Source organism: Rana temporaria, chromosome 3 (genome assembly GCF_905171775.1).
Source record: "Rana temporaria chromosome 3, aRanTem1.1, whole genome shotgun sequence".
Lineage (NCBI taxonomy): Eukaryota > Metazoa > Chordata > Amphibia > Anura > Ranidae > Rana > Rana temporaria.
Genome location: NC_053491.1, coordinates 217,467,258 through 217,485,581, shown reverse-complemented (window position 1 = coordinate 217,485,581; position 18,324 = coordinate 217,467,258). Strand labels below are relative to the sequence as shown.

The following is an 18,324-nucleotide window of genomic DNA, read 5'->3' as shown; positions in this document are numbered from 1 at the left end:
GGCACGCTGCTTAAGAGCTATAGGGGGCACGCATCCGCGGCGGCGATGCGCATGGCCGTCAGCCGCGATGTCCTCCTGCGACCTGTGATCTTTCCTCAGAAAGACAGAATGGGGATCTGTCAATGTAAACAGACAAATCCCCATTCTGTCAGGGAAGTAGAGAAAGATCTGCTGTTCCTAGTGATCAGGAACAGCGATCTCTCTCTATTCCCAGTCAGTACACCCCCCCCCAGTTAGAAACACCTTCCTAGGGAACACTTATCCCCTTGATCGCCCCCTAGTGTTAACCACTTTTCTGCCAGTGACATTTATACAGTAATCAGTTGCTATTTTTTTAACTCTGATCGCAGTACATCAATGGTCCCAAAAAAGTGTCAAATCGTCCGATCTGTCCGCCAAACGTAGCAGTCCCACTAAAAATCATTGATCACCACCATTACTAGTAAAAAAATATATCCCCTATTTTGCAGACGCTATAACTTTTGCGCAAACCAATCAATATACGCTTATTGCGATTTTTTTTGCCAAAAATATGTAGAAGAATACATATTGGCCTAAACTGATGAAGACATTAGTTACTTTTTTTTAGGATATTTATTATAGCAAAAAGTAAAAAATAGTTTTCTTCAAAATTGTCACTTTTTTGTTTATAGTCCAAAATTTTTTTAAAACGGAGGTGATCAAATACCAATAGAAATCTCTATTTATGGAGGGAAAAAAGACATCAATTTTGTTTGGGCATGTCGCATGACCGCGCAATTGTCAGTTAAATCGGCGCAGTGCCATATCGCAAAAAATGACATGGTCAGAAAGTGGGTAAATCCTTCCGGGGCTGAAGTGGTTAATCTGCTTTAAGGGAACAGGAGCTTTATTTTTTAGATTAACAAACACTTTAGGCACTAAATATTAAACCTGTAACAAGACCATTGGCACTTTCCAAATAATGACAACTTTTTTTTTCTTTCAAGTTTCCAAACCTGCTGAACAGTCACCTGCCAATGCAGCTACCAGGGTTGGACAGAGCATCATCTCCAGTGCTGCTATCATCTAACTCACAAAGATCCTGATGAAGTTTGAGTGCCCTATGGACTGACTGGTTAATTCATTTAGTGATGAAACATGTTTTTTTACACGTGGACTGGCCTGGAGTTACCAAGACACTGATCACAACACAAACCGCTCCAAACTGAAGCACTGGCAGACACCATTGTCTTTTTCCCCCCTGGATTCTTTCTCCAAGGGATATTTGTATGACTATGTGTAGTTGGGGAAAAGGTGTGCTTGTGATATGTTTAATGAAGGAAAACATACCTCATAAGGTAGGGCTAAGGGGGAAAAATTTGATCAAATACGGACTGTTAAAAGAAAAGTATTTGAGGCCGAAGAATGTTCTGGATGTGGTGTACTAGTCATTGCTTAATTATTCATAGACACTACTGATGATTGGATGGTCAAAACCAGAGGCTTTTTCATTAGGTTTACCTAAGGTAGGTATATGTACATTGTGAGATATACAATGTATGCCAATGTACAAGTGTTACACATACTTTGGCCCTGTGTAGGCCTAATACAGACGGACTGCTTGCTACACTGCTGCCCAAACTCAGATTTACTGTTCAATCTTGGATGTTGAAATATAAATCATAATCGCTGATCTACAAAAGTCCTTTAAAAAGATCTGTTGGCTCTTACCTCCAGCTTCCCAGGAGAAAGATCAATCTGTAAGAATGCTCTACATTCCTCCTTCTACCACCATTAAAGCTGTGGTCTAGGTCAGGTAGAACACTGTAATAATGCTGTTTGACATCAATTCCTGTGCAACACAAAATGTATTTAGAAGATGGACAGGGGAGCAATGCATCTAATCTGAAGGTGTCCAAAGCACTACGTTTAAAAAAAGTTAAAGTTAAACTGTTAACATTAGTGTTAAATTGTGTGGGTTTAAAAAATAAAATAAGCAGTTTGTAACGGCACCCCAACATATGGGTCGTGTTCGCCAGCTTTAACCCCTGTCCCATTTGGGGTGCCGTTACACAGTTTATCATTTTGTGCACACATACGAAAATGCCCCAAAACATAGTTTCTGAAAGCAGGAACCCTATAGAATAAAGAGATTATGGTTGCAATTTTTATATCATACGATCTTTATCAAATCTATATCTTCAGTAAAAATACACCAAAATTAATTCTAGTGCACAATTTTTGGGTAAAATATACAGAATGAGGTTGAAATTTTTTGGCGACAGGCAGACCTGCTGCAGCTGTAGGAAAGACTGGCATCATATGAGCGGCTGCTGCTGCTGGAAGAGACAGGCTCAGGTCGATCAAGAGGTGCCTTAAGCCCACAAAGAGAGTCAGAGGGGTGGATTCCAAAGGAGAGAAGAAAGTTAATAGGGAACCAGGGAAGCTGGCAGAGCATGTACAATGAGAGTGGCAATATAGCAGCCAGAATTTCAACTGCTATATTGTTGCCACTGACAGAAGGAAAGGCAGGATCAACCAGGTATTTATCAATACAGAAAAACTTTATGCCGGTAAACTTCTGCTCACAGGTTTAGTAAATACTTTAAAAAAGGCAGAAAGAGAGAAAGACAGACAAATACAATTATTGTTTTTTATTGACACTTTAATAATAAATATTTCATCCCTGCAGACCCCAAGACTTAAGATTTTCGAGCATCCATCAATTGTTTTGGATGGAATGACCATTACATTTATGCTACCCCAAAGAAGCTAAAGTACTCTGATGTAGTATAAAACATTTTGAGGTTTCCAGGATTTATACAGTATTTCCAAAGTGTTACGAATTGTCCAGTCATCTTTCCCAACTCAGTCTATCCATTGTATAAATGAAGGATGTAAGGCTCAGCTCCTTCCCACAAATCTATGTTATGCACTTGAGCTTTTGTAAAGTATAACCGGCTGTGCCTTTTTTTTTTCTTTGCATAATGTTTTGTAAATGTTTTATATATTTTTGCATTATAGGGAACCATTAGAAAGAGATACCTCTGTTAGAAATTTGATGCCTATTTCCTAATACAGTATGTACTCTAGCCTTGTTTATATTTAGTGCTTCTAAAGTGTATTTGAAATTGTCTTATACATGGTTTTCCTTTTGTAGGAAATAAATACATGTTTCAAAAAGGTGTCATTTTAGTTATATACAGTGTGTGTGTGTGTGTGTGTGTGTGTGTGTGTGTGTGTGTGTGTGTGTGTGTGTGTGTATATATATATATATATATATATATATATATATATATACACACACACACACACACACACACACATATATACACACACACACACACACACATATATATACACATTATATAATTATACACACACACACACACACGCATATATAAATCACACACAGTGAGCGAAAAGGGCATTTGATCCGCTGCTAATTTTGTACCTTTGCCCACTGACAAAGAAATGATCAGTCTATGATTTTAATGGTAGGTTTATTTTAACAGTGAGAGACAGAAAAACAAAAAAAATATCCAAAAAAACGCATTTAGATAAAATAATAAATTGATTTGCATTTTAATGAGTAAAATAAGTATTTGATTCCTTTCAATCAGGAAGATTTGACTCCCAGGTGTCTTCTATACAGGTAACAAGCTGAGATTAGGAGCACTATCTTAAAGGGAGTGCTCCTAATCTCAGCTTGTTACCTGTATACAAGACATATGTCCACAGAAGCAATCAGATTCCAGGCTCTTTACCATGGCCAAGGCCAAATAGATGTCCAAGGATGTCGAGGACAAGTTTGTAGACCTTACACAAGGCTGAAATGGGCTACAGGACCAAAGCCAAGCAGCTTGGTGAGAAGGTGACAACAGTTGGTGCGATTATTCGCAAATGGAAGAAACTCAAAAAAACTGTCAACCTCCCTCGATCTGGGGCTCCATGCAAGATCTCACCTCATGGAGTTTCAATGAACTACACAGAAGAATCTTGTCAATGATCTCAAGACAGCTGGGGCCATAGTCACCAAGAAAACAATTGATAGACTACGATGTGAAGGACTAAAATCCTGCAGCGCCCGCAAGATCCCCCTGCCCTTGAGCACATGTACAGGCCTGTCTGGAGTTTGCTAATGAACATCTGAGTGATTCAGAGGAGAACTGGGTGAAAGTGTTGTGGTTAGAGGAGATCAAAATCGAGCGCTTTGTCACCAACTCAACTCGTCATGTTTGGAGGAGGAATAGTGCATATGACCCCAAGAACACCATAGCCACTGTCAAACATGGAGGTGGAAACATTATGCTTTGGAAGTGTTTTTCTGCTAGGGAGACAGGACAACTTCACAGCATTAAAAAGGGAAGATGTACCATCAAATCTTGGGTAAGAACCTACTTCCCTCAGCAAGGGCATTGAAAATGGATAGTGGATGGGTATTCCAGCATGACAATGACCCAAAATGCACAGCCAAGGAAACAAAGTGATGTCCTGGAGTGGCCTAGCCAGTCTCCAGACCTTAATCCCATAGAAAATATGTGGATGGAACTGAAGGTTTGAGTTACCAAACCTCAGCCTCAAAACTTTGAAAATCTGCAAAGAGTGGGACAAAATCTCTCCTGAGATATGTGCAAACCTGGTTGCCAACTACAAGAAATGTCTGACCTCTGTGATTGCCAACAAGTGTTTTGCCACCAAGTACCAAGTCATGTTTTGGGAAGGGGGCAAATACTAATTTCACTCATTAAAATGCAAATCTATATTTTTTTTGTTGGTGTCCTGTCTCTCACTGTTAAAATAAACCTACCATTAAAATTATAGACTGATCATTTCTTTGCCAGTGGGCAAACGTACAAAATCAGCAGGGGATCAAATACTTTTCCCCTCACTGTATGCGCGCACACACACACATACATAGTGTGTGTGTCATATATATATATATATATATATATATATATATATATATATATATATATATATATATATATATATATATGACACACAAATATATACACAAGCTCCGCACTAAATTTGGGTATCTGGGACAGTAAAAAATTGCAGGCATTCATACATTAAAACATGTCAGGATAGAAACATGGAAACTGGTTTTGCCAACTTGTTTTGTAAGGTCCAAATTTTGAAACTGGTATGGTGATCCTGCCAGGCTGCTATGGTGAGTTAGTTTCATTACCAAGTAACTAGTGATGGTAGATTGTGATGCCAAGAGGGATGATATCACACAAAAGATCCCTTAAAGGGGTTGTAAAGGTAAAAAAAAATTTCCCTAAATATCATCCTTTACCTTAGTGCAGTCCTCCTTCACTTACCTCATCCTTTGAATTTGCTTTTAAATGTCCTCATTTCTTCTGAGAAATCCTCACTTCCTGTTCTTCTGTCTAACTTCACACAGTAATACATGGCTTTCTCTGTGGTGTGGAGAAAGCTTCTTGAGGGGGCAAGCAGGAGAGTCAGGACGCCCACTAACACACAGCTCCTTTCTCTATCTGCAACGTAAAGAGTGTCCTGACTCTCCTGCTCCCCGCTCAAGGGAGGGGGCGAGCACGACACTCCACACCAAGGAGAAAGCCTTGCATTACTGTGTGTAGTTACAGAGAGAAGAACAGGAAGTGAGGATTTCTCAGAAGAAATAAGGACATTTAAAAGCAAAATGGAAGGATGAGGTAAGTGAAGGAGGACTGAACTAAGGTAAAAGGAAGCTATTTAGGGAAAAAAGTTTCTACTTTACAACTCCTTTAACCCGTCCTCCTGCCTTAACAATACAATATTACCAATTATAATGACAATATATTTATTTTGTTGGAAAACATGCCCCAATGTATGTATTACTAAAACATCAAACAACAGAATTATGCACACATGCAGCTATGGTCCCCTATACAGCATAACTTGTACACTGGTCACTTTCTCCTCAAGCCAATTTCACAAGCCGTATGTCAAAAAACACATACACTTACCTCAACCCCTTCCATAGGGTAACAGTCTCCTCTGGTAAACCAGCATGAGCTGAAGTCAGTGCTGCTTCTTTTGCAGACTTCTGTGGGAAAAGAAAGTCAGGCGATGGGCCATATTTGCACCTTTAGATTACCCAGATAGCCCCTAACATCCCCATCCAGGGTGCATTTCAAGGGATGCATGTATAATGTACAGTAACCATAGTAACCAATCAGATCAATTCTGTACTAGAGTGACTCAAGTAGAGTAAATTTTGGTTGATAACTGAACTTTGCACCTCACATTGTTAATCGAATAAGTGTTTTTATCACCCAAGATTCATTATCATTTACTGACAATCTGTCAGAGCATTTCTGTAATGATCAGGTCTGGGATCGGTTATCCAACACACCTGAGTGTTTAGGCTTTCCTAGCGAACTATAAGGCCAGATCCAACAGTAATGCAAATACAGTGCATTGGAAAGTATTCACAGCACTTCACTTTTTCGACATGTTATGTTACAGCCTTAATCCAAAATAGATTAAATGCATTATTTTCCTCAAAATTCTACAAACAATACCCCATAATGACAATGTAAAAATAGGATTTTTATAACAGCTTACCTGTAAAATCCTTTTCTTGGAGTACATCACGGGACACAGAGTCTAGCAATTACTAAGTGGGTTATATTCCACCTTCAGGTGCTGGACATTGGTGTAAATCAATTAAGACAGGAAGTTTCCTCCCTATATAACCCCTCCCATACTGGGAGCACCTCAGTTTTTGTAGCAAAGCAATAAGTGTCCCAATATTCCCAAACAAGTGGGCGGGAGCTCTGTGTCCCGTGATGTACTCCAAGAAAAGGATTTTACAGGTAAGCTGTTAAAAAAGAACTATTTTCTTTATCGTACATCACGGGACACAGAGCATAGTAATTACTAAGTGGGACGTCCCAAAGCAATGCCTACTGAGGGGAGGGAGACACAAATAACGCAGACCGCCATCAGACGTGAGGACCTATACTGCTGCCTGCAGCATACTGCGCCAAAAAGCGGCATCCTCTTGCCGTCTTACATTCACCTGATAGAAATTAGTGAACGCAAGCACCGACGACCAAGTTGCGGCCTTGCAAATCCGAGTCATAAAGGCTTAGTAATGCACCACGCATGAAGCGCTTACTATCCTGGTAGGGTGCACTCCAAAAGAAACAGGGGGAAACCCTCTCTTTAAACCACAAGCCTGAATAATAACCTGATGAATCAACATTGAAAACAGTTGATTTAAACGCTGCCTGCCCTTTCCTGGGGCCTCCTGGTAGCGCAACATCAGTTTTCCATATCCAGTCGCTTCATAAAGGCCTTGACTTTTCTTACTCTAACGAGAAAGAGTGTAACCATTTTAATAGCTGATCATATCTAGGGTCTTCTGGCAGAACAACAAAAAGTCAGTTTCCTATATCTGAAACCTTCAGATAGATTTTTAACTGCTCTTATCTATATTGAGAGAAAAGCAATAACGTTTCCTTCCGCAGAACAAGGTTCTAGAAAAAAGAAAGGCAAGAATATCTTGATTCAAATGAAAACTAGATCCTTCTAGGAAATAAGGCTGGGGTGAGGATTTAACATCACCCTATCCTTCCTTAAGAATAATTAAGTATGGCTCTATACAAAGAAAGTTGCCAACACTGAAACGCTCTTACGGAGGCTACCACAACCAAGACACCAATTCCCTTGTTAGAAGGATAAAGGGAAATAGTGCATCGGCCCAAGGTGCTGACCTTGTAAGCCGACAAAACTAGACTCAATCTCCCCGAGCACAAGGGCGACCTAACTGGCGGACTTATACGCGTTACCCCTTGTATAAAGGCCCGGATCAAAGAGTGCGAAGCAAGCGACATTTGAAAATACTGACAAGGCTGAGATAGGATCCTTGATGGAACATAAGGCTAGCTCCATCGCCTCTCCTAATGTAGGAAAGCAAGATTTTTACCTATGACATAATTCCAAGGATGCCACTCCATAGGGCCTTCCAGATCCATAGGATCTGGAAGGCCCATTCCAAGGATGGTCCTTCCAGATCCTATGATACCTGGTCCTGAAAGCCAGCTTTCCTGTATGAATCAAGGTAATTTGCCTCTGATTCTGAAAGCCCTGATCCTCAAGAATGCAGGCTATAACAGCCAGACCATTAATTCCCATGTTTGCAAGACGGGATGGAATACCGCCATGCGAAGTAGGCCTGGACAAGATGTAAGGGACCCTGGGACCTCTACTACCACCCTTACTATTCCAGTAAGGTAGTCTGGGTTATGCTGGAGCAATTAGGCCAGCTTCCGTTTCCCTCTGATGTTGCATAGAAGCCACAAAAGTCGCGGCACTGGGGGGAGAGAACGCATAAACCAGTGACAACTGGTCCCACAGGGACTAACCCATCTGTCCCGCATGCGAGTGGGTCGTTTGTCCTTGACACAAAGCTGTTCAACTTATCAACTTATTGTTGAACCTGGATGCCAATACATTTTATGTACAGGGTATCCTTTCACTGGCATTTGGTCAGAAAAAAGTCGGGGTGTAGAGGTCATTCTCCCGGGAACAACTGTTGACGGCTCCAGAGAATCGCCTGCCAATTCTGCATTCCATGAAATGACGATTGTCAATAGGCAATGCACAAGCTCCTCTGCCCAAGCCAGAACATGGCTTACTTCCCTCTGGCTGCGTGACTTCTAGTGCCTCCTTGGTAAACAAAGTAAATCACTAGTGTGGCATTGTCGGATTGTACTCTGACAGAACAATCCTGCAACCTAAACGTCCAGGCCCTTAAGCCAGATGCTCCATCCGTAGCTCTAGAATGCTGACAGATAAGGTTCACTTGGAGCCTGACCACCTCCCCTGGGCAGTGGTCTCTTCTAGGCCTGGCCTCCACCCCTAGAGGCCAGCCTTCGAAGCCGCCACCTCCCAGGTAACGGGCATGAAGGATCTTCCTTTCTGCCAATCTTTTGGTTAAGAACCACCAACTGAAACTCCAGCATATCCCTGGGACCAGACTCTTTGGATAATGCTAGGTTAGGATCCACTCGTTCCAGGCAGACAGAATAATGTTTATATCAGCCTTGAATGAAACTTAGCATAGGGAACGGCTTTGAGTGAAGCCACCATCATCCCTAACAACTTAAGCAAAAGGCAAAACGTAAGAAACTGTTCCTTGCCTTGACCACATAGACCAGCTTTCTCATAGCGTTGATCTTGTCTGTGGCCAAAAAAACTCTCCTTTTTGGGCTCTGTCCTAAACATTCCAAGCTTCTTTCCAAACAAAAGAATGTACCTTTAGACTGGGATCCAAACCCAGGAGTTCCAGATACTTGACCATGCTACTGACTGATCTATCAGCAGGAGTTTGCCTCGGTATGCCATTACTGCTATACCCTGGGCCTTTAGACCTGCTAGAGGTGGGCCCTAGCACCCTGTAAATCCGGGCACGGTGGCTAACCCAAGGGGCAAGACCACCAACTGGAGAAGGTGCTCTTCCCATGTGAAACGCAGACAACCTCTGCAGTCCCATGTAAACACATATGCAAATTGCTCCCCATATGTGTATGTGGCAAGCGAAAGCCATATGCCTCTATGGAAGCGTGTGTTCATGGAAGCATGAATTCATATAAAATTTTTTTAGGCAAAACATAAAAAAGGGGCGCACTGTATACATGCATACATATAGCATGTGTGCTATGGAAGGAGCATCTTGCAAGCAAGCGTTATGAATGTGTTATGCAACATTGCGCAACATGTACCCATACAGACACGTATTCCTATATAAACACAAGGAATCCTGTATAATTAAGAAAACTTAAATTATCATGGCTCATTCAACCATGCAAAATCTAGGCAAATATGCAACTTTAAGCAATCATGCATCCTTATGCGATTCAGCATTTTGCATGCGATCAAACATCTTATGCATTTTAAGCACTACTGTGCGGACAAGTACCCTTGTGTGACCAAGAACTCTTGTGTCATCAAGCACCCCTGTGCGATCCAGCATCTATATGCAATTAAGCATTTTAATCCGATTTTAGGCATTTCTGTGAAAACAAGCCTCTCTGTGTGACCAAGTATCCTTGGGTAATCAAGGACTTGTGTGATCCGGCAACCTTGTGTGATCCAGGATCTTTATGCAATCAAGCATTTTTATGCGATTTTAGGCATTTCTGTGCAAATAAACCTCTCCGTGCGACTTAAGCACTTTAATGTGACCAAGCATCCTCATGCAATTATGTAAAAAACATGTAAACCCAAACAGACAGAAACATGTACCGTATTTGCCGGTGTATAAGGCGACCGGGCGTATAAGACGACCCCCTAATTTGAAATTTTTAAATTTAAATTTTTTTGCCTGTACTCACCGTATAAGACGGCCCCCTTCCGAGGCTTCTGACGCTTCATATTTTTTCCTTCTGGAGCCATATTCTTCTTCCTTCTTGCTGGAGCCAATCACAGTGAGCGATGTATTCCATTAAAGAATACAAAGCCTGCTTGGATTGGCAGAGGCTGTAACATCATCAGCCCACGCCTCTTTGACTCTCAAAGCCAATCCGAGCAGGCTTCTGTATGTAGCCTGCTCAGATTGGCAGAGGTTGTTTCTCCAAGGCTCTGTATTCATTTGAATACAACGTTCACCGGGATTGGCTAAGCTACATACAGTATTACTGCACATCCAGCAGGCATCCGACCAGCTGACCCGGCGTATAAGACGACCCCTGATTTTTGGCCAGTTTTTTTGAGTGTAAAAGGTAGTCTTATACGCCAGCAAATACAGTATCTTTATGTGATCAACAATAAACATGTTCTGTTACTTGTTTTTACCCCACATGCATTTTGAACATTCCAAACTCATGTATTTTATGCACACATGTGGAGTTAAAGAGGAAGTTATCCTCTGCAGACATGCGTTTCCGTAATCATGCGATATAGCTGTTGTGCGTTAGCAATGTGCACCAGCAACTGTACATCCCATAGTTGTGACAGAGGCTTTGGCCGTCTAGGTAAAGGGTAAGTTATATGCAGTATGAATCTCTGAAAAAGACTGCAGCTGCAACTCCAGAACTTGTGAGGCTTCTGATCCCTCTGCCTCGTTAGACTGCACCCGTTCCCTGTCCTCTGACAGTGAACTTTTATCCTCAGGTCTTTTAATCCTTTTGTTTGAGGATTTAGAGCAGGGAAAGGGGCACACCCCGGTTTCTGCTTCTTGTGAGGATGCTGCGAATATAGCAGTTAACCTCTTACAGACCAACAAATGCAATGCAAAATACATCCAAACAGACATATGCAGAGTGGCTGCAATGTTGGGGGAGGCTGTAATGCCTGACAGGGTCGATGGCTCAACCTGTGGGCTGCCTCAAGTCTCTACAGGGGAGGATGGTTACCATGCAAGCATGATAAGGGCCACCAGATTCAGGTGGCGATACCCTGGTGCACTTTTATATTCCTGCCCCTGATTCTTTTCTACAGGGAGACAAAAGTCCTAAGCTGTACTGCACCCTGCCAGAAAACTTTTGCTATTGGGTCTGACAAAAGCACTGGAACCCAGGACCCAGCCCTCCAAAGAGAGGCATTACAGGCAAAAACCTTGTGCTTCGGATACGAGGCCCCAGGTACCGTCCACTTTGGCCCAAGGCACTTTGGATGGATCTGGTTTTTATGGAGGCTATTTAAATCCAGCATGGATCCCTTCAATGGAGCTCCTCAGAGCACATCTTCACTCATGACCAACACCTTAGACACTGGCGAAAAAACTGAGGTGCTCCCAGTATGGGAGGGGTTATATAGGGAGGAAACTTCCTGTCTAATTTATTACACCAGTGTCCAGCACCTGAAGGTGGAATATAACCCACTTAGTAATTACTAGGCTCTGTGTCCCGTGATGTACGATAAAGAAAGAAGTTTGTTTGAAATCTTGCAAATTTATAAAAAGTACAAATATCACATGTCTTGGCTCAAAACTTTGCCGAAGCACCTTTGGCACCAATTACAGCCTCATGCCTTTTTGCGTATGATGCTACAAGCTTGGTACACCTATTTTTTGCCCGGTTTCTCCCATTCTTCTTTGCAGGACCTCTCAAGCTCCATCAGGTTGGGGAGCGTCAGTGCACAGCCATTTTCAAATCTCTTCAGAGATATTCAATCGGGTTCAAGTCTGGGCTACTCAAGGACATTTACAGAGTTGTCCCCTAGCTACGTCTTTGTTATTTTGGCTGTGTGCTTAGGGTCATCGTCCTGTTGGAAGATGAACCTTTGCCCCCAGTCTGAAGTCCAGAGCACTCTGGAGCAAGTTTTCATCAAAGATGTCTCTATACACTGCTGCATTCATCTTTGCCTTGATCTTGACTAGTCTCTCAGTTCCTCCTGCTGAAAAACATCCCCACAGCATGATTCTGCCACCACCATGCTTCACTGTAGGGATGGTATTGGCCAGGTGATGAGCGGTGCCTGGTTTCCTCCAGACATGACGCTTGCCATTCAGGCCAAAGAGTTCAATCTGTTTCATCAGACCAGAGAATTTTGTTTCTCATGGCTTGTGAGGCCTTTAGGTGCCTTCTGGCAAACACCAGTCAGGCTGTCAAGTTCCTTTTACTGAAGAGTGGCTTCTGTCTGGCCCCTGTACCATACAGGCCCGATTGGTGGAGTGCTGCAGAGATTGTTGTTCTTCTGGAATGTTCTCCTCTCTCCACAGAGAAATTCTGAATCTTGGGTTCTTGGTCACCTCCCTGAGTAAGGCCCTTCTCCCCCAATCGCTGAGTTTGGGCAGGCAGACACTGCTCTAGGTGTTTTCCTGGTGGTTACAAACTTCTTCCATTTACAGATGATGAAGGCCACCGTGCTCATTGGGACCTTCAATGCTGCAAATGTTTTTCTGTACCCTTCCCCAGATCTCTGTCTCAATACAATCCTGTCTCAGAGGTCTATAGACAATTCCTTGGACTTCGTGGCTTGGTTTTGCCAAGACATGCACTGTTAACCGTGGGACCTTATATAGACAGTATAGTATAGTGTGAACCCAGCTTCAGGTTGGGTTCACACTATACTACACGACAGTAGTACGACTTTCATCCTACTTTGCTCTGCGACATTGGTCCTACATCCATCCGACTTTCATGAACAAGATACTACTTTGCTCCTACTTTGTGATAGTCTGACTTGTTCTTTGACCAATCAAAACAATCCCAGTGTGAGAAATTCTTTTTACTGCAGCTGTAATCCCAATGTCGGATGTCAAAAGTCGGATGGTAAGGACAAGGCTCCTACTTTGATCCGACTTCAATGATATTCAATGGGCTGAAGTAGGATCAATGTCGGACCAAAGTAGTACAGGGAGCATTTTCAAAGTCGGACCGACTTGAGTCAGACCAGTTAAGACGGCTCTCATAGGGAAACATTGATTTTCACACGTCATGCTACATGAGCTCCCAATGTCGGAGCATTTGTTGGACAAGTGTGAACCCAGCCTAAAGGATGATCAGTGGAAACAGGACACACCTGAGCTCAATTGTGAGTGTCATGGTAAAGGTTGTAAAAACTTATGTACATGTGATTTTTAAATTTTTAATGCATTCAAAAAGACTTCAAACATACTAGTAGAATTTTTAGGAAAATAATGAATTTAATCAATTTTGGAAAAAGGCTGCAACATAAAACGTGGAAAAATTGAAGCACTGTGGATACTTTCTGGATGGATGCTGGGGGATTACCATACTTTGCACATTGGTCTTTGCTTTATAAAATAAGGCCGTCTATCTAGAATTTGTATGTAAAATGGAACATTGTTGTGTGTACAGTGGGTATAGAAAAGAATCGACCTCCTTAAAAAAAAAAAAAAAAAATGCAGCCTGAAATGAAGACAGACACAGTTTATGTCTGGTGTTATATTCACTTGAATGTTATACGTTTCACTGAGTAAATACAGTTGCATAAAACAAAAACCATGTCTGTCTTCATTTCAGGGTGCAAAGCAACAAAATGGTTTTGAAGGGGGGCGATTCTTTTCTATACCCACCGTATCACAGAATTGCAGTAAGAATCGTTGTGTAAAAGTTGTCAGGAAATTGTATTTTGATAATGGATGAAGTCTACATTTTCAAAGAATTTATATTAGTCATGGAAAATATAATATACAGTAAAACCTTGGATTGCGAGCATAATTCGTTCTAGAAACATGCTTGTAATCCAAAGCACTCTTATAATCAAAGGAAATTTTCCCATTGTAAATAATGGAAACTCAGAATATTTGTTCCACAACCATTTATTTATAAGCCCTTTAGTTTATAGCCCATATAAAAATATTATAGCATGTGATAGGTTATGTAACCATAAAATGTCCATCCACAAAATGGAAGCCTCCACAAGAGGATTAGAAGCAAAATCCAGAAGGAGCTACAGAGTATAAAAGAGAAGAGAGGTGCCTCTAAGTGTAGCAATATGGTTACATTTAATGAAGGTACAACATTTAGCAACTCAAATGGATGATGAATAAAAGAGGCACATTCAAGTATGCAGGCATCCGGGGGAAAGCTGTCCACATAGACCGTCTTCCTCACCGCCGGCTCTCACCGCTGTCGGTCTGCAATCGTGACCGGGAAGACTACCCTGCAGTAGAGCGATCTAAAAGCGAGGCTTGAAAAGCTTGTGGAGCGCAGTGTGGAAGGGAAGACGTCGATTGCAGTGAGGATTGCAGTCTGTCTATGTGGACAGCTTAACCCCGGATGCCTGCATACTTACAGTGCCTTGCAAAAGTATTCGGCCCCCTTGAACTTTGCTACCTTTTGCCACATTTCAGGCTTCAAACATAAAGATATAAAACTGTAATTTTTTTTGAAGAATCAACAATAAGTGGGACACAATCATGAAATAGAACAAAATTTATTGGATATTTCAAACTTTAACAAATAAAAAACTGAAAAATTGGGTGTGCAAAATTATTCAGCCCCCTTAAGTTAATACTTTGTAGCGCCACCTTTTGCTGCGATTACAGCTGTAAGTCGCTTGGGGTATGTCTCTATCAGTTTTGCACATCAAGAGACTGAAATTTTTGCCCATTCCTTCTTGCAAAACAGCTCGAGCTCAGTGAGGTTGGATGGAGAGCGTTTGTGAACAGCAGTTTTCAGTTCTTTCCACAGATTCTCGATTGGATTCAGGTCTGGACTTTGACTTGGCCATTCTAACACCTGGATATGTTTATTTGTGAACCATTCCATTGTAGATTTTGCTTTATGTTTTGGATCATTGTCTTGTTGGAAGACAAATCTCCGTCCCAGTCTCAGGTCTTTTGCAGACTCCATCAGGTTTTCTTCCAGAATGGTCCTGTATTTGGCTCCATCCATCTTCCCATCAATTTTAACCATCTTCCCTGTCCCTGCTGAAGAAAAGCAGGCCCAAACCATCATGCCCTAACCACCATGTTTGACAGTGTGGGATGGTGTGTTCAGGGTGATGAGCTGTGTTGCTTTTACGCCAAAACAAAGTTTTGCATTGTTGCCAAAAAGTTTGATTTTGGTTTCATCTGACCAGAGCACCTTCTTCCACATGTTTGGTGTGTCTCCCAGGTGGCTTGTGGCAAACTTTAGACGACACTTTTTATGGATATCTTTAAGAAATGGCTTTCTTCTTACCACTCTTGCATAAAGGCCAGATTTGTGCAATATACGACTGATTGTTGTCCTATGGACAGAGTCTCCCACCTCAGCTGTAGATCTCTGCAGTTCATCCAGAGTGATCATGGGCCTCTTGGCTGCATCTCTGATCAGTCTTCTCCTTGTATGAGCTGAAAGTTTAGAGGGACGGCCAGGTCTTCGTAGATTTGCAGTGGTCTGATACTCCTTCCATTTCAATATTATCGCTTGCACAGTGCTCCTTGGGATGTTTAAAGCTTGGGAAATATTTTTGTATCCAAATCTGGCTTTTAACTTCTCCACAACAGTATCTCGGACCTGCCTGGTGTGTTCATTGTTCTTCATGATGCTCTATGCGCTTTAAACTGACCTCTGAGACTATCACAGTGCAGGTGCATTTATACGGAGACTTGATTACACACAGGTGGATTCTATTTATCATCATTAGTCATTCAGGTCAACATTGGATCATTCAGAGATCCTCACTGAACTTCTGGAGAGAGTTTGCTGCATTGAAAGTAAAGGGGCTGAATAATTTTGCACGCCCAATTTTTCAGTTTTTTATTTGTTAAAAAAAGTTTGAAATATCCAATAAATTTCGTTCCACTTCATGGATTGTGTCCCACTTGTTGTTGATTCTTCCAAAAAAATTACAGTTTTATATCTTTATGTTTGAAGCCTGAAATGTGGCAAAAGGTCGCAAAGTTCAAGGGGGCTGAATACTTTCGCAAGGCACTGTAGATGTGCCTGTTTTAATAATCAACCATGTGAGTGGCTAAATGTTGTACCTTCATTAAATGTAACCATATTGCTACACTCAGAGGCTCCTCTCTTCTCTTTTAGACTCAGTTGTGACATGACGTTACTCTTATATCAAGACATCGCTTGTATATCAAGTCAAAATGTATTAAAAAATGTTGCTCGTCTTGCAAAATGCTCTCAAACCAAGGTTTTACTGTATCACCCTTTTTACAGATTTTCCACATTGCCATGTTCTTTGTTTTATAGCAAAAGCACATAGAGTCATTTACGTGTGTGTGCGTGCATTTCAGCTTGAGCTATTGAGATCTGTAAACACGAGACAGTGAGAAGAAAAAGAAAAGTTTAAATTGTTAATTGCAAGACCCAATACTCTTGCTTTTAGCCTTTATTTGTATGTAAAATGTGGATGTGGTTAGGATCCAGTGTGTTCAAAGGCACAACAGAGATTTGATTTCTGTGGCAACCCTTGTAACTAAATTAAAGCCCAATTCCAGATTTGATGTACATTTGAATAGTTTGGTGGGACCAAGCTGGTAATGCATGTGCCGGCTGGGAGAACTGTGCAAACTGTATGTAGCAACGACATATGTACCGTCAACAGAACAGGGAAGGTACATGGTAAGAGGTACAGCATCTCACAAAAGAGTACACCCCTTACATTTTTGTAAATATATAATTTTATCAAGAAAATTACACTTTGCTACAATGTAAAGTAGTGAGTGTACAGCTTGTATAAAACAGTGTAAATTTGGCATTCATGGTTCACTCAATGAACTGTAGCTCCCCAGTGCTGGCAGCACTCATGCAACCCCAGACCATGACACTCCCACCACCATGCTTGACTGTAGTCAAGACACACTTTGTACTCCTCACCTGGTTTCCGCCACACACGCTTGACACCATCTGAACCAAATACGTTTATCTTGGTCTCATCAGACCACAGGACATGGTTCCAGTAATACATATCCTTAGTCTTCTCATCTTCAGCAAACTGTTTGTGGGCTTTCTTGTGCATCACCTTTAGAAGAGGCTTCCTTCTGGGACAGCCATACAGACCAATTTAATGGAGCGTGTGGCGTATGATCTGAGCACTGACAGGCTGACCCCCCACCCCTTCAACCGCTGCAGCAATGCTGGCAGCACTCATACGTCCATTTCCCAAAGACAACCTCTGGAGATGACGCTGAGCATGGCACTCAACTTCTTTGGTCAACCATGGCGAGGCCTGTTCCGAGTGGAACCTGTCCTGTTAAACTGCTGTATGGTCATGGCCACCATGCTGCTGCAGCTCAGTTTTAGGGTCTTGGCAATCTTCTTATAGCCTAGGCCATTTTTATGTAGAGCAACATTTTTTTCCGGATCCTTTAGAGTTATTTGCCATGAGAGTAAGAGCGATAACATCAAATTTAACACACCTGGCCCCCCATTCACACCTGAGACCTTGTAACACTAATAAGTCACATGACACCGGGGAGGGAAAATGTCTAATTGGGCCCAATTTGGACACTTTCACTTAGGGGTGTAATCACTTTTGTTGCCAGCGGTTTAGACATTAATGGCTGTGTTTGGAGTTATTTTGAGTGGACAGCAAATGTACACTGTTATACAAGCTGTACACTCACTACTTTACATTGTAGCAAAGTGTAATTTCTCCAGTGTTGTCATGAACAGATATAAAATATTTAAAAAAATGTGTGGGGTGTACTCACTTTTGTGAGATATTGTATGTGTCCAAAAAATGTGTGGGGTGTACTCACTTTTGCGAGATACTGTATGTGCCTTTTTATTTTTTATAGGTGAACTCAATGCAAATAAACACCATATGGTCTCAAAGTACTCATTAAAATATAATAAATGTATTTTAATATACCGTAAATGACAAGTTTGCCTATTCAATATAAGTGACAGTCTATTACTGACCAATCCCCGGATCTACTTATACAAAACTTTTGCTGGACTCCCCCAGCACTTGGTTGCTCCATTGGAG

The 18,324-nt window shown here is 41.7% G+C and overlaps 1 protein-coding gene across 1 annotated transcript in view; it reads left to right on the top strand.

Annotated features, from left to right (window-relative positions):
• Window positions 1–1,949, top strand: part of ELK3 (ETS transcription factor ELK3) — a 45,372-nt gene extending 43,423 nt beyond the window's left edge. Inside the window, exon 5 of the mRNA XM_040344237.1 lies at window positions 969–1,949. Coding sequence (XP_040200171.1) covers window positions 969–1,067 — 99 coding nt within the window. The 3' untranslated portion in view covers window positions 1,068–1,949. The remainder of the gene's footprint in view (window positions 1–968) is intronic.
• The last annotated feature ends 16,375 nt before the right edge of the window (window positions 1,950–18,324 follow it).